General features: G+C 34.4%; 1 protein-coding gene across 1 annotated transcript; it reads left to right on the top strand.

Annotated features, from left to right (window-relative positions):
• Positions 1 to 1,253: 1,253 nt before the first annotated feature.
• LOC110734515 (DNA polymerase delta small subunit-like) lies at positions 1,254 to 14,201 on the top strand. The gene is made up of 15 exons (XM_021914681.1): positions 1,254 to 2,600; positions 2,751 to 2,880; positions 3,860 to 3,966; positions 4,108 to 4,234; positions 5,114 to 5,221; positions 9,911 to 10,026; positions 10,106 to 10,189; positions 10,790 to 10,858; positions 10,960 to 11,031; positions 11,115 to 11,206; positions 11,280 to 11,407; positions 12,182 to 12,283; positions 12,397 to 12,464; positions 12,590 to 12,668; positions 13,757 to 14,201. The coding sequence occupies exons 1-14, from the start codon at positions 2,544 to 2,546 to the stop codon at positions 12,647 to 12,649; spliced, it is 1,320 nt and encodes a 439-aa protein (XP_021770373.1). The 5' UTR covers positions 1,254 to 2,543; the 3' UTR covers positions 12,650 to 12,668; positions 13,757 to 14,201.
• Positions 14,202 to 14,992: the final 791 nt, after the last annotated feature.

Genomic DNA, 14,992 nt, shown 5'->3' with positions numbered 1-14,992 from the left:
CCAAATGAACTTGAGAAAACTGCAAAATACTTGATGAAAGAATTTGAGGTGAAAGACCTTGGAAAAACTAAATTTTGCCTTGGATTGCAAATTGAGCACTTGAGTCATGGTATCTTTGTTCATCAATCAAACTATACACAAAAAGTTTTGAAAAGATTTTTCATGGATAAAGCAACTCCAATCAACTTCTCAATGGTTGTTCGTTCTTTGAATATGAAAAACTATCCATTTAGACCCCGGGAGGAAAATGAAGAAATTCTGGGTCTAGAAGTTCCATACTTAAGTGCAATTGGAGCCTTAATGTACTTAGCTAACAACACTAGACCCGACATAGCCCCAGGTACAACAAAGCACCGACATATAGACATTGGAAGGGAGTTCGACACTTACTCCGGTACCTACAAGGGACACAAGCTAGACCTTGGTTTATATTATCAACCAAAACAAGATGTTTCTCTCGTTGGGTATGTAGACGCTGGATACTTATTAGATCCACATAATGCCAAGTCACAAACTGGGTATTTGTTCACTTATGGCGGCACTGCAATATCATGGAAATCAACGAAGCAGACATTGACCGCAACAACTTCGAATCCTGCAGAGTTGATAGCTTTTTATGAAGCAGGACGAGAATGTGTATGGCTAAGGCCAATGATCAGTAATATCCAAGAAGAATGTGGAATGAACACGATAAATGAACATCCAACCATCATCTTTGAAGACAACACATCACGCATTTCTCAAGTAACTGAAGGATATATTAAGGGAGATAGAACAAACACATATATCCCCAAAACTATTCTTCACACATGATCTGCAAAAAGATGAGGAAATATATATCTAGCAAATTCAATCTTGTGACAACCTTGCCGACCTATTCACTAAATCACTTCCTTCGAAGAAATTTGAGCAATTAGTTCACAAAATTGGAATGCGACATCTTCGTGAACTATGCTGAAATAAGTTTCCTGACAAGGTTTTTAACGAGGCAGTATACCAAAGCATATAATACAATATCTTTGTACTCTTTTTACCTAGCTATGGTTTTTATCTCATAGGGTTTTACCTAGCAAGGTTTTGAACGTTCAAAGGGGGAGTGTTGAGAAAAATACAAAGATGATTGAAGTTCATATGCATGTAGTTTTAACCGGTTAATGCAATTTTACCTAGTACAATAATTTACATATAGTACAATAATGTATACTATTATATTCCATAATTTTGGCTATATAAGAGAAGTTCACGTATTGTGACCTAGTGTGTCTAAAAAACAAAAAGCTTCTATCATACTACTTTCAATCTTTATATAATCACTGATAATCCCCTACTATCGGTAAAAATTTTAACAGGAACATCATTTTGGATTTTTGGGGTACCAAAAAAGAAAAACAGAAACTATTTGAGGACGGAGGGAGTAATACATTTCCCTCAATCCAAACTAACACTCTCAACCGAAAAAAGGAAAAATTGTCGGAAATAATTCGACTTTTCCTCATCCGCCCAAAATAATCCCACCTTTTGATAATTATTTAATAATCCAACCTTTAAACTCAATCCGCTCCCAATAGTCCCATGTGACCGATTACTAGTTAAACAGGTTTTTTTTTTTTTTGGTTTAAAGTACACGTGTCACTATATAATTTGTCTAAAATTTTAAATAAAAAAAAATTGAATTTAAAAAAAAAAAAAAAAAAAAAACTGGCAGCCACCCCCTCCACCAGCCCCAGCCACCGCAATATTCGCCAAACTGCAGTAACTGTGAGAACGGAGCTCGTGGGGCAAGATGCGTCGTCGTCGACACTATTTTGGGTGGTCTGGGCGGCCGAAATCAAGGCGGGGAAAGTGTAGGAGGTCGAAATCGTGGTGGGGTAATGTAAGGGAGGTCGAACTCAAGCCGGGGAAAGGGAAAGGAGGTTGTGTCGGAATCGGGACGGGGAAGGGGAAAGGTGCCGGCATCGAAACTAGGGAAAGGGAAGGGGCCAGGATCGGGACAGAGAAGGAGGTTTTTGAGGGTGGGGGATGATTCTGGTGGGTTTTTGTGGCAGAAGGAGGAGGTTGGTGGTTTTTTTTTGTAGGGGGGGGGAAGGCGTCGGCACCTGGGAGTGGGTCTGGGTGGTCAGTGCTGTGTGGCAGGGGATTCCGGCCGGCCCAGCTGCCGGGAATGGGCGACGTGGAGGGTGGCTTGGGCTAGGGGTGTTTTTTTTTAAAAGAATTACTTATTTTTTTCTTAAAAAAAACTTAAACTTTTTTTATTTTATTTTTATTTTTTTAATTAATCACAAGCCGACACGTGTCAAATAACTTGTTTTAACAAGTTATTTGAACGGTTGGGACCATTGAAAGCGGATTGGGTATAAATGTCGGATTATTAAAAAATAATTGAAATGTGGGGTTATTTTGAACACATGAGACAAATATCGAATTATTCCCGGCAATTTTTTTTTTTTTGTTAAAAAAAAAAAAAAACCAATTTAAAAGTTACTCCACCACGTTTGGACTTTAGAAGTCCGAGTCTGAAGCGCAGTGTTCATTGTTTTCCCGCCATGGAAATCGACGGCGAGCAGATCCTCCAACGCAAGCACTCTCACTACCGTAACTTGGTCTCTTTCTCTCTCCTCAGTCTCATACTTTTTTTCAAACCCATGATTAGTTCTTCTCTATTAGCATTATTATAATTATTTTTTCAATGAATTTTGCAATTTAATCCAACATTATTATTGTTCTGAATGTATTCTGGGAATAATTTGCAGGATGAGGTCTTTATGGTACGAAATGAAGTGTATAAGGGACAACAATACAGTCAAATTTACTTTGCGAGGCTTCATATGTTGAGGACTCTTCTTTATTCTCTTGTTCCTCACTGGAAACCCCACATTCCTGGTTTGTTTCCCAATTTTTGGTTTTTTTGGGACTTTTGAGTATAATATCATTGAATTTGGGTCATTTTATCATATGGGTTTTGTTTGATTTTTAATTTTTAGTTTTATTATTCGTTCAATTTTCGAAATAATCGATTTTGGGCTATACCCTTTATACTTATTTCATTATTTGGGGTGTTTTTAGTTTGTTTTTGTAAGTTGAGTGTAATGCATACAAAATTTGGTTTATTTTAATATTTGGGTTTTATCGAATTTTACTGGTTTTGTAATTGTGGTTCAATTTGAGTATAATTTTAGTTAATTTTGGGGTTTATAACATAGCCTTTTTGCTGGGTGGGTTTTGGGGGTGGGGGGGGGGTGGTTTATTATGTTTTAGGTTGGAGAAACAGTAAAGTTTCTGGAGTTATTAGGTAGTGATTGTCTTAATTATTGGGTATTTGACAAGAATTTAATTTGAAGTAGGGTTTAGGGTTTTGAGAATGTTAACAACTTTAGGATCATTAGTTATGACTTTCAAGTGTCCCTTTTGATCCGCATTGTGGATTGATCGTCTGTTCTGGAAACCTTACCTGCTGGTTGTGATCACATCATTTAAGTGTTTATAATCCGTAATCGTTTATTTTTGAATTTCTGGAGGAAAGGTAGTTGATCAATACTCATGGGCATGCTTAATTTCTGCTACCTTATGTCATTGTTTTGCTGTGTATTAAGAGAGATTTCTTTGATATTGTTATATTTGATCGATGCATGCTTACTATCTTACAAATGCTGTTCAATGACTTTGGTCTTCTCTTTGTCTATCCAATGAATTTTATTTGCTGTATTTTGTTGCTGAATTATGATGCCAGCTTTCTAGTTGTGCACATTCATTTTGTTTTGGTAATTGTTGTGGTCAAACTAGAGTCGGACATTAATTAATTCAAAACCACAAGTACATGGGGGGAATCTCTTATAGCTTTGAGGAATTTTTTTTTTTGTAGTTTGTACGATTTTGGGTTTGGAAGAGAACAAGGAATGTATCGTTGTTGGAACACTCTACAAGCACATGAAACTCAAACCCTGTATACTTGATGAGTATGCTAAGGAGGTAAGGAGGTTGCTATGAAATACATATCATTTTTGTCTAACTTTGATTGCTAAAATATCTAATTAATGTCTAGAGACATTGTTTGTTCTAAATTTTTTCTCCGTTTGCCATTCTTTCTTTCTTTTCTTTATCAACAAATAGAGGTCTGTGACTCCTCTGGTCAAGCCGCACAATTTTGTGCATCCTGATGATCACCTGATTCTAGAGGATGAAAGTGGAAGAGTGAAGCTCGAGGGAATTTCACTATTTCCTTCTGTTTATGTGACAGGTACTTTATGTTTACTTATTTTTTATATTTATTCTTTAATTTACCTATAGCGACGAAAATTCAGCTAGTTAGAAAGAGTATTAGATAAATTTTAGTTATAGGACACAAAAATTCCATATTAGGATTTAGGAGCATTAATCTGGCTGGTTTGTTAGAATATATCTTTTCTCTGGTGTGACTTTAATCTCAGAGGATGCATATTTTAGTAAAAGCCTAAAAGGGGATATATAAGAAATTACTCACTGAAATTTTTTATTTATACTTTTATGTATTTATTGGCAGAAATTATGCAGGATAGCTTTATGATTATTTCAATAGCTTTTAAGTTTTAACAGTTTATATTTGTTATACCTTAGAAAGAGGATGCTGGAAATGATATTGTTTTACATTATTTATGAAATCAATATTAATTGAAAATCTAAGTTAGCCTTCTTTATTAAACACTTCCTGTGCTCTCTCTGGTCCCCAAAAGATTAAGAAGGCGGTTTCTTAATTGTTAACAGAGTGCTTGTTCCATTTTTTTTATATATTTCTCTCAACTTTGATGTATTCATGGTTAATAACATTCGTCTGTCAGGGTGTGAAAATACTGCTCATCATTATAACTGATAAGGGCAACTATGCTGCAATTGTTTTAAATGGTTGGGTTGTATACTAGTAAACTTTTATCCTGATAATACATGGCTTTCTATTGGCCTTTGCATTAAATGTAGGAAATGCCAACTAACATTAATCACTGGATGCGATTACGATTCCACCTTATTCCTTCTTGCTTTACCATCTTTTATGTCTGGTCACTTGTAAGCCAAACCTTTTGGCATTTATATGAATAGCTATAAGTATTGCTCGTGACAGTGTTGCACTATTGCCATTTGACAGGGGTTGTGGTTGCCTTCCTTGGAAAAGAAAGTGGAGCTGGGTCGTTTCTGGTTCATGATATCCTTGAAGCTGGCCTACCACCCCAAATAGAGAAGCCTTTAAAGCTTGGTAATGTCACTTGATGCTCTTCCAATCTTTGCGTTGTGTAGTTACTATATGGAGTGGCCATCTTGTCCTTCATTAGATGTATACTGTAGTTGCTAAGGAAATTTTATAATTAGATTTTTTGGATTTAGTTCCATGTTATTGATGTTTGTGGAATAGTATTTAGGAAAAGTGCTATTATTTATTTTTTTGGTTTGTGAAAGGGGGGGGGGGGTGTTCTATGTATTATATAAGGCAATGGGTTGGAGGATAAAACTTGCATCATAAACAATCCGCATAGCTCACACTATGTACCCCTTTTCTGGCTCTCTCAATATTATATATATTTTTCGTTTTTTTTTTAAAGAGAAACAAATATGCTAATTGTTAGTCATACAACATATACAACTAAAATCAGAATCAACCATACACATATGTAATAAAGAAAGATGTATCCAACTCAAGAACCCTAACATGGAACAGTTCACGTGCCTTAAATTGTCTTGTTGTTACTTTATACAACTTTGGTGTATTGAGGTCCAAATTAATATTGCATAGTTCGCACCAGTAGAGATTTATAGCATAGTCTTCAATCTGTAGTCTTTTTTCAGGTAGAAAGTAGGGGGATAATCGATGCCCATTTTAAATAATGCCTTAAAATGTTTGTTGTTACTTTGTACAACCTTGATGCAATGAAGTCCAAATCAATCTTGTATAGTTCCACTAGTAGAGATTTATAGGCATAGTCTTTAATCTATAGCCTTTTTTTTCTTTTTTTTTTTTTTTTTCCCCCCGTAGAAAGTAGTAAGATAATCAATGCCCATTCTTAATTCATGAGGAAATTACTCAACAAACCTATTCTAATTCTACCATAGATATTGACTGATAATATGGACAAAATTTTCCCGTACTAAGGCATTAATCCCATCAAGAGCTGAGGACAAAGAACTTTCTCCAGAACGTGGTACGGGAACGCGAATGTGGATTGCAATCTCTAGAGTTCCTAGAACATAGGGTTTTTTTTTTTTTTTTTTTTCTTTTGTTGTCTTCATTTGAATTTTGTTTTAGTTATATTCATATCATGATACAAAATAATTCATACCTTCTTATTTTAATACTATGATTTCATCTAACAATGTAACTCCTTATTCTATCCTCACATATTACACAAAAAAATTTCATAACAGAATTTAAATTGTCTCATTAGTTTCATCCCCAATGACCACCCACCTTAAGCCATTCAATCTCATTATGGAATCTTCATTGCAAGAGCTCTCATGGTCTATATATCACATCCTATAAGGGTCAGTTAATTTGTTGTTGTGAAGTGGGATATAAGTCTTAAGTTGGAGTGAATAAAGACTAACTTGCTGACACGAGGAGCATTGAGTTGGTTTCTCTTAACATTGTCAATGTAAGAATAAATGCTCTAAATTTGCTATGAACTAGTAATGGGCTGCGATAAAGCTTAACCACACTTTCGGCTGATTCTGGAGTTGTAGAACCATATGTAGATCACCAAACAATCGGTGACATTCACAACATCTATTTTAGAAGCTTGTGTCCCAAAAATCCTTTCTTTCCCATGAGATCTAGCTATTAGCTCACACATTCTCCTCTCCAAATTTCTCAAATGCTTGTAGAACCCCATCCACTTCTTTGTCAAGACTTGGAGCTCTTCTCTCAACTCCACTAGGTTAAGTTAATTTAAGTCGAGTCATAAGAGAAAGGGTTGAGAGCAAAACCTACACAATGCATATGAGTATTCAAGTTTTTCCATTTATCAATCAAATATTTTGCATATTCTTTATCTTTTGCATGTTTATTGTATTTTATTTTATTTATTTATTTATTCTTTATCAAGACTTGGAGCTCTTCTCTCAACGCCACTAGGTTAAGTTAATTTAAGTCGATTCATAAGAGAAGGGGTTGAGAGCAAAACCTACACAATGCATATGAGTATTCTAGTTTTTCCACTTATCAATCAAATATTTTGCATTTATTCTTTATCTTTTGCATGTTTATTGTTTTTTTTTTTATATTTACTTTATTTATTTATTCTTTGTCAGTGCACTTCTCTCAACTCCACTAGGTTAAGTTAATTTAAGTCGAGTCATAAGAGAAGGGTTTGAGGGCAAAACCTACACAATGCATGAGTATTCAAGTTTTTCCACTTATCAATCAAATATTTTGCATCTATTCTTTATCTTTTGCATGTTTATTGTTTTTTTATTTTTTTACTTTTTATATGATAACAATAAATTTGCATTGATGAGGTAGGAAAAGATGAATATTCCTATGCATCGTCTAGGTTTCACTTTCACCTATTGACCTATTTGAACTCTGTTGCAACTGGTGGGGTGGAGAGAATAGCTCCAAGACAAAGAAGGGGGTTCTCCAATGAGAAATTTGAGGAAGATCTTCATGAGACAAGGATGTTGCATGGCTGATTTTTATGTTTTTTTTAAAAAAAAATTATTTTAGTTTTTGTGTAATATTTACTGAGGAAGCAATTTGACCATTAATTGAATTCAGAACATTGGAATTCAGAATGTATGAGTTATTTTATTTTATTGCTTAGATTTTATTAATTATGAAATTTAAGTCAACAAAAAATAGAAACCCCTACACTTCAGGAACTTTGGAGGCTACATTTCACGTTCCCATTCTTGTACTGCTTTTTTTAGAATGTTTTAGGTAACATTGCCCAAAATGCATCTCCAATATTTGCATGAATATGACAACATCGATGTCACCGGATTTGGTATGCTGGTGATGGGTTAGCTTCATTTTCTCCTGACCTCTTCGTTCCTTTAGTCACCTTCGATCTATTTTTCTATGAGGTTTTATCCGTCAATTTTCCCTTGGCCTTGTCGATGAGGGTGGCTACTTTCGATACTAGATATATTTGATTATGAAATTTAAGTCAACAAACAATAGAAACCCCTACGCTTCAGGAACTTTGGAGGCTACATTCCACGTTCCCATTCTTGTACCGCTGTTTTTAGAATGTTTTAGGTAACATTACCCAAAATGCATCTCCAATATTTGCATGAATATGACAACATCGATGTCACCGGATTTGGTATGCTGGTGATGGGTTAGCTTCATTTTCTCCTGACCTCTTCGTTCCTTTAGTCACCTCCGATCTATTTTTCTATGAGGTTTTATCCGTCAATTTTCCCATGGCCTTGTCGATGAGGGTGGCTACTTTCGATACTGGATATATTTGAGCTAGGCTGTGTAGTTTGATTTGGTAAAGGAAGCAAAGGAGGATACCAGTGGTTGTTAAATGGGCTTGGTGGTTGTGTGGTGGAAGTGCCGGTTATACTTCACTGATTATTATACTTGTTCTTTTGTATTTAATTATCCCTTTTTTGTTTTCTTTTTTGGTTGAACTTATTCTGGTTCATCTTCTTTCAAATTCTAAAGCTTGGACTCATGCATTGTTTGGATTGAAGGAAATGGAGGGAAAGGGAGGGAAGGAAAATAAAGGTTTCATTTGGATAGCAAATGAGGAAGGAAGGGAATTAGAGGGGAGACAAATGGAGGGATTAAAATGTAAGAAATTAATCTCTCCAGTAATGGAGAGATTGTGAAGGAAAACTCATCATTCTTCCCTTCCCACCCCTTCCCCTCCCTCCCCTTCTTTTCCTTCCTTTTTCTCTATCCAAACACAGTGTCAATATATTGTTATGATATCTTATTTGTTTTCTTGTTCTAAGCTTCTTCTATATGGTCGTCAACTCGTCGTTGATTTAATGGTTTATAAATAATAAATATATTCAATTTAATGCAATCTATGACGTTTATTGATTATACTTGTTCTTTTGGGATTCGCTAATTTGCTACAGTATTCCACTCTTTACCTTTTTTGTTTTCTATTTTTGGGTTGAACTTATTCATCTTCTTTCTTATTCTTAAAAAGCTTTGGAATTTAATTATCGCTATTATATTTATCTCAATGGTTGACAATATCATGATTTTTGTAGCCTCCCGAATGGACCAACTTTTTTAGTTTATTACAAATACTTCTAAAATAATATGGCCACAACAGGCCAATTACCTATATGATTCTGTAACAGCAGTTTCTTGAAGAGTGCTTCTAGGAAGTAGAAACTGTTTTCCAGAGGAAGTAGAAACTGTTTTCCAGAAACTTGGCCAAACATAATTCTTATTGTTGAGATAAAGAGTAAACAGAGGGTCCAAAGGCTAATCCAACTGTGAGGCTAGGGTACTTGAGGAGTTGGATCATGGTTGTTGGAAGCTCTTCTTTAGAGCCTCATTTGGGTCTCATCCTTAATTTTTATAGAGGGTTATCTATATTCTCTATCACCTCTTGCTTTTACAAGGGTGTTGAATCTTTGGTGAAGCTATGGTTTAGGGTTAAGATTTTGATGGCCATGAAGAAGTAAACATCACTGGAGAAAGATGGGTTGTAGAAATGTGTGTTTAATTTGCTGTTTTTTCAAGATTCAGGTTGTCTGTGCATTTCTCATTCCTTAGGACTCATGTTCGAGGTTTTAGACAGATGCATAAAGTCCAGAGATGTTATCATCTTAACTTCTTGCCTTTTTACCTGCAACTCATTAGTGCCGCCCCCTATATAATATATCATGAGAATTATGTGTATCTGCTGCATTAAATCTCTCTCACTCTCTCTCCCTCTCTTTATTTTAAAGTCTTAATCTCCTTGGGTTTATCTGTTCGCAGGTGATGACAAGTATGTCGTCTTCATGTCAGGCTTAAGTGTTGGAAATAGCACGTCAAATCCTCTCCAGTTCCAGCTGCTTGTGGATCATATAACTGGCCATCTAGGGGATGAAAATGTCTTATTCTTTTGTACCTTATCCTGCATCAACTATTGTTGTAGAGTCGCAACTAACTATTGCTTTTAAATCTTTGCAGGAGCAGAGAATCGCTGCAGAGATAGTCCATGTAGTAATTGCTGGAAATTCTGTAGAATTTGCCAGAGGACTATTTAATGGACAGGTAACTTGTTATTTTGTATTATATTATCAGTGAAGTTTTTTGCTTCATATTATCATATATCATGGTTTGTTTACTCTGTAGCTTTTTGCTTTTACATGTTTGGTAATATTTGGCATGTCTCTGGGTTCTGGAAATAAGTAATACTTCCTTTGTTCTTTTTTAGTTGACACATGTTGAGTTCTGATTCTATTGACAAATTCTACTTTTGACTAGCTTCTATGATTTATAGTTATGATAAATCATAGTCATGTTGGATCAATATTTTATTTTCAAAATATACTTTTTAACTTATTGATAACTAGCGATATTAGTCGTTGAACATGTGCATTGGCAAATAAGATAAAAGAAATGTGTCAACTTAAAAAGAATGGCGGAAGAAAGTCAGTGACATGTTAGTCATATTTCTGATGATTATGTTTCTCTTCATTACTGTGAAATTCTGTTATATAATAATGGGTAACTATTGTTTTTGTTTGTTTATTCATTTTTGTTACGATGCTTGGGGTGTGGGGGGGGGGGGGGGGGGAAGGACGAGGTTAAATACTTATACACATATTCTTGAAAAAAATGGGACCTTTTAGATTTTGTTTGTTTCTGCAGAACTTGGGATCAAAGGATCAATCTAAGCTTTCTGAACCATTTAGAGAACTGGATATCTTGCTGACTCAGGTTCTTACATCTGCTCAGTGAGGGAATTTGTTTTGTTTCTTATTTCCTTTTCTCTTATGGAGAATGCTGAGGTCAATGTGGCCTGTAATTTTTATTTGCAGATTGCTGCTGGTGTACCTCTGGATATCATGCCAGGGCCAAATGATCCTGCAAATTTTTATCTACCACAGCAGGTGTTTTTTCTAAATATGAGTTTGATGTTCGGGCTAGTGCAACATTTGGTAGCCTTTGATTTTGTCTTGACTTTTTGTTTCAGCCTTTAAATAGATGCCTCTTTCCCGGGTCTTCAGTTTATAACACCTTCAGATCTTGTACAAATCCTCATTCTTTTGAGCTTGACAGTATCAGGTAATATTTGGCCTTTTGTTCATTTTCATCTGTTTCTGAATCGGATGTGTACTGAGTGGGCTACATCTTTTAGATTTGTTGGGACATCAGGCCAGAATATTGATGATCTTGATAAGTATTCAGAAGCTAAAGATAAACTTGATTTCTTGGAAAGAACGTTGAGATGGAGGCATCTTGCGCCGTCTGCACCTAACACTCTAGGTGAAAGTAGTTCTATTCTTTTTTATCTTCTTTTTAAATTGAAAGTTCTCTGTGCTGGGGAGATAGGAACCAAGTAATTGTTTGTGAACAGTCTGAATAGAGTAGCAGACAACTAAAATTAACAGCAACTACTACTAGTATGCTTACAATCATTGGCAATTGGGTTTTGGAAATCAAACTAGTTTTTTGACCCTGTGCAATGTACAAATTTAGTTTTGTAGAAAGTGAATTGTTTTCTTATAGCTTAATAAAGTGACCAGACGAGTATCTATATTTTGTTTCTTGCTTTAAAAGACTTGTCAAAATTGGTAAATAAGTTATAATATTTGAATATAAAATAAAAAAATTTACATTTCGTGCTTAGAAATATGATATGGGAATATTTGTGGTAGTAAATTATTGAATGGAAAGAGAATTATATTAAGGGATATGATTATTGTATGAAATTGGAAGATGAAGTGGAATTATAACTATTCGTATTGATGCCATTGAAGGGCCATGATAACTATTCAAGTTGAAGAGGCATGAAGTTTGAAACAAAATAACCTATGTGAAAAAAAAGAAAGAAAAGAAAAACAAATTGAAGACACATGAACTCTAAATTCCTTCCAAATATTCCTGTTATAATAAATTATTATTATAGATGGATGTTATTTTTGTTCTGGGGATGAAATTTTTCAATTGTAATTAAGTTGCTTTACTGTTGGAATTCCAAAGCATCAGCCCTTTCCTTCCTATAATCTTGATAAACAATTTTTTCTTTGGAATTTTTAGGGTGTTATCCATTTACAGACAGGGATCCTTTTGTAATTGAGAGTTGTCCTCATGTTTACTTTGTCGGCAATCAGGATATGTTTGGAAGCCGTTTAGTTAAAGGTAATCCTTTGACTGTGCAATCTTTTTAATATTACCTGAATTCTTGAAGTATTTGTCATTCGACACTCCTATATACGAAGTGTAAGATAGATTACTCATTCTTTTGCACACAGGACCAGAAGGGCAACTGACGCAACTAATTACCATTCCTAAATTCTGCGAGACAGGAGTTGCGGTTGTGGTAAGCGTTATTACATGCTGCATTACCGTATTAGGATATATATACATCTGCATAATTGTTCTAGAATATATATGGCATTCTCTTTACAGGTGTTGCAGCAGTAATGCCTTTTTCTTTTTTGGCAGCTTAATTTGAGAAACCTGGAGTGCCATGCTTTGAGTTTTGGGACTCAATTTAGCTTGTAATTGTCATCGTGGATTTCAGGTACAATCTGCATGGTTTTGTACTTTGTTATGTCTTTTTAGCTCATGGTAAGACTTAATCTTCTTTGCCTGAACTCCCGGTCAGTTCTTGGTCTTTCCGGCCTTCCCTCCTTATGCTTGGAATTCGCTCTCGAGGGTGATTAATTGATCTGGGCACTTACCCCCTATTAGGTATTGTCTCATAGAAAATAAAATATGGGCCTCAAAAAGTTAAGAACCAAAATTTCTATTGTCAATCTCCATGGTTATGTGTTTAATGTCGGCTACTTTTGGAGACTTGCACTTATTACTGGACTGAAACTTATCATAGGCATCATAGTAGTTTGAATTTTGTCTCAAAATTCTGTTTTGTGTATTCATAAAAAATGTCCTAGACCATGCGTTACCACTTCCACTAGGCCCACTATCTGGAAAAACTGTCAAAACTTTAGAAAGGAACTTGCTTTCAATGGTAGAATTGACTAGTAGGTCCCAGCAACTGAGATTTTACTTGAATTCTTGATCCATTGAAACCCTAATATAGTTTTCAGAGCTTAGGCATGTTAGAACTAAGAACTAGCAATTAAGAAGATGTTCACTCTCTTGAAGTTATTTGTACCCTGTAGAGTATAGATACTAGTCCTTTTTTATGCATGGAGAGTTTTAACAATTACTAAGCATCACACAACACAAAGTTGCCTTGTTGAATGATGTGAAGGGTACAGTGCCAATAAATCAATGTTGCTTTACTCATAAGACCGTCACCTAATCTGGCTGATTTAAAGCAACGCGTTAATTGAATATTTTACTTGCTTATCACTTATTCTAAATCTTATTCAAAGAACAGAGAAAGAAATTGCTAGAGTGTCTTGCTTTCTTAAATTCTATAAGCTGTTTCAATGACCACTTTCTGTTAACCACTCATTTGCAAGATTTCAATCCCAGATTCCCAACATCAATAAATTTCTCTTGGGAGTTTCTCGCATCATCTTATTTATGTTATCCTTTGTATCATCTTGGCTTTTGTGCCCTAAACACTATATTCTATGCAATTTCATTTATGTAAAAATGTCAAACCTAAAAATTGCAGACATTTTTCTGTATGGGCAGGTTAAAAGTTATTTCTCAACCTAGCAGGGCATTTTCTGGAACTTTACTCAGTTTGGAGGTTGTGGACTTGTGGTAGCTTATTTTTTAGCAATCCTATGGCAAAAGTCGAACCTATTATGTTCAACTCCGAATCGTCTACTACAATATCGAGTATGCCTCTTCTGCAATTCTGCATCATGTTTGCTAGCTTAAGTTAAAGGATATTGATCCTAATTCTTTACAAGAAAAACAAGTAGCCTAAGCAACACCGTGATGAAGCCATCCCTTGGTGGTGGTTATATTATAGCCTTTTCTGACTTGTGCTCGCTGTTTGTACTCTCTAGTCCATGTATACCTGTAGTCCTAGGTAATCTTGTGTTGTAGCATTGCTCTAAGTACCTTAGTCTTAAGTTATTTGTGTTACATTTTTTTGTCATCATTATGTGAGCCTTTCTTGTGCGTGATATCTTCTCCTTAAATGAGGATTTAACTTAAAAAATGGGATGATTGTCAATCAATAATCGATAATCAATAATACTAAAACATATACGAGGAATGACACATGTTACTTTCTGGTGCTGGTTATTTCCCTCAAACTTTTTCAAAAAAAAAAAAAAAAAAAAAATATTATTATTATTTTCTTACAAAAATATGCTTGATTGATTATATATAAGATTTACGATATATTCACCAATTAGAAAATCCTTGACTAAAAATTATACGAATATATTTAGGTTACTTAACATAAATATCTAATTAAAGATCTCAATTATATATTTGATGTATATACAGGTCACCTTTGTTATATTTTAAAAGGTATTATTATTTCAAAAGACAAACTTTAACTAATTTACACAAAATTTACTATAGGATCTGCTTGCTTGAGAATATAATTGATATTGATATTTACATTCACTAATAGTGCATAAAACTACAAAATTACATCGGTACTTTTTTTTTTTTATTAAATATAATCATGAGTAATTCACAAGATTTGTACCTAAAAATTGAGTACATGCAGCAATGTCAGAAAAATATAATATAATTAAAAGGTTCAATAAACATTTTATGAAATATAACACTTTAAGTTTACAATTCACACATATCTTTTTTACGTTAAACATAAATAATTTAACACTTTCACAAATAATTCATGAGAAAAATATCAAATTGTATTAAACTTAATATTTATATGATCTTATTATGCTATTATTAACCGAATTCTATTAGTTACACTACAAGTAGAATTCGGTTAAA

The sequence above is a fragment of the Chenopodium quinoa genome, unplaced genomic scaffold, assembly GCF_001683475.1.
Source record: "Chenopodium quinoa cultivar QQ74 unplaced genomic scaffold, ASM168347v1, whole genome shotgun sequence".
Taxonomy (NCBI): domain Eukaryota; kingdom Viridiplantae; phylum Streptophyta; class Magnoliopsida; order Caryophyllales; family Amaranthaceae; genus Chenopodium; species Chenopodium quinoa.
Note: the sequence above shows the minus strand (reverse complement) of the source record. Positions and strands in the feature narration are given on the sequence as shown.

Coding starts and splice junctions, on each gene's coding strand:
- LOC110734515 (XM_021914681.1), top strand. CDS start 2,544: ATGGAAATCGACGGCGAGCAGATCCTCCAACGCAAGCACTCTCACTAC. Junction 2,881..3,859: donor CTGGAAACCCCACATTCCTG/GTTTGTTTCCCA, acceptor TTTTTTTTGTAG/TTTGTACGATTTTGGGTTTG. Junction 12,284..12,396: donor TGGAAGCCGTTTAGTTAAAG/GTAATCCTTTGA, acceptor TTTTGCACACAG/GACCAGAAGGGCAACTGACG.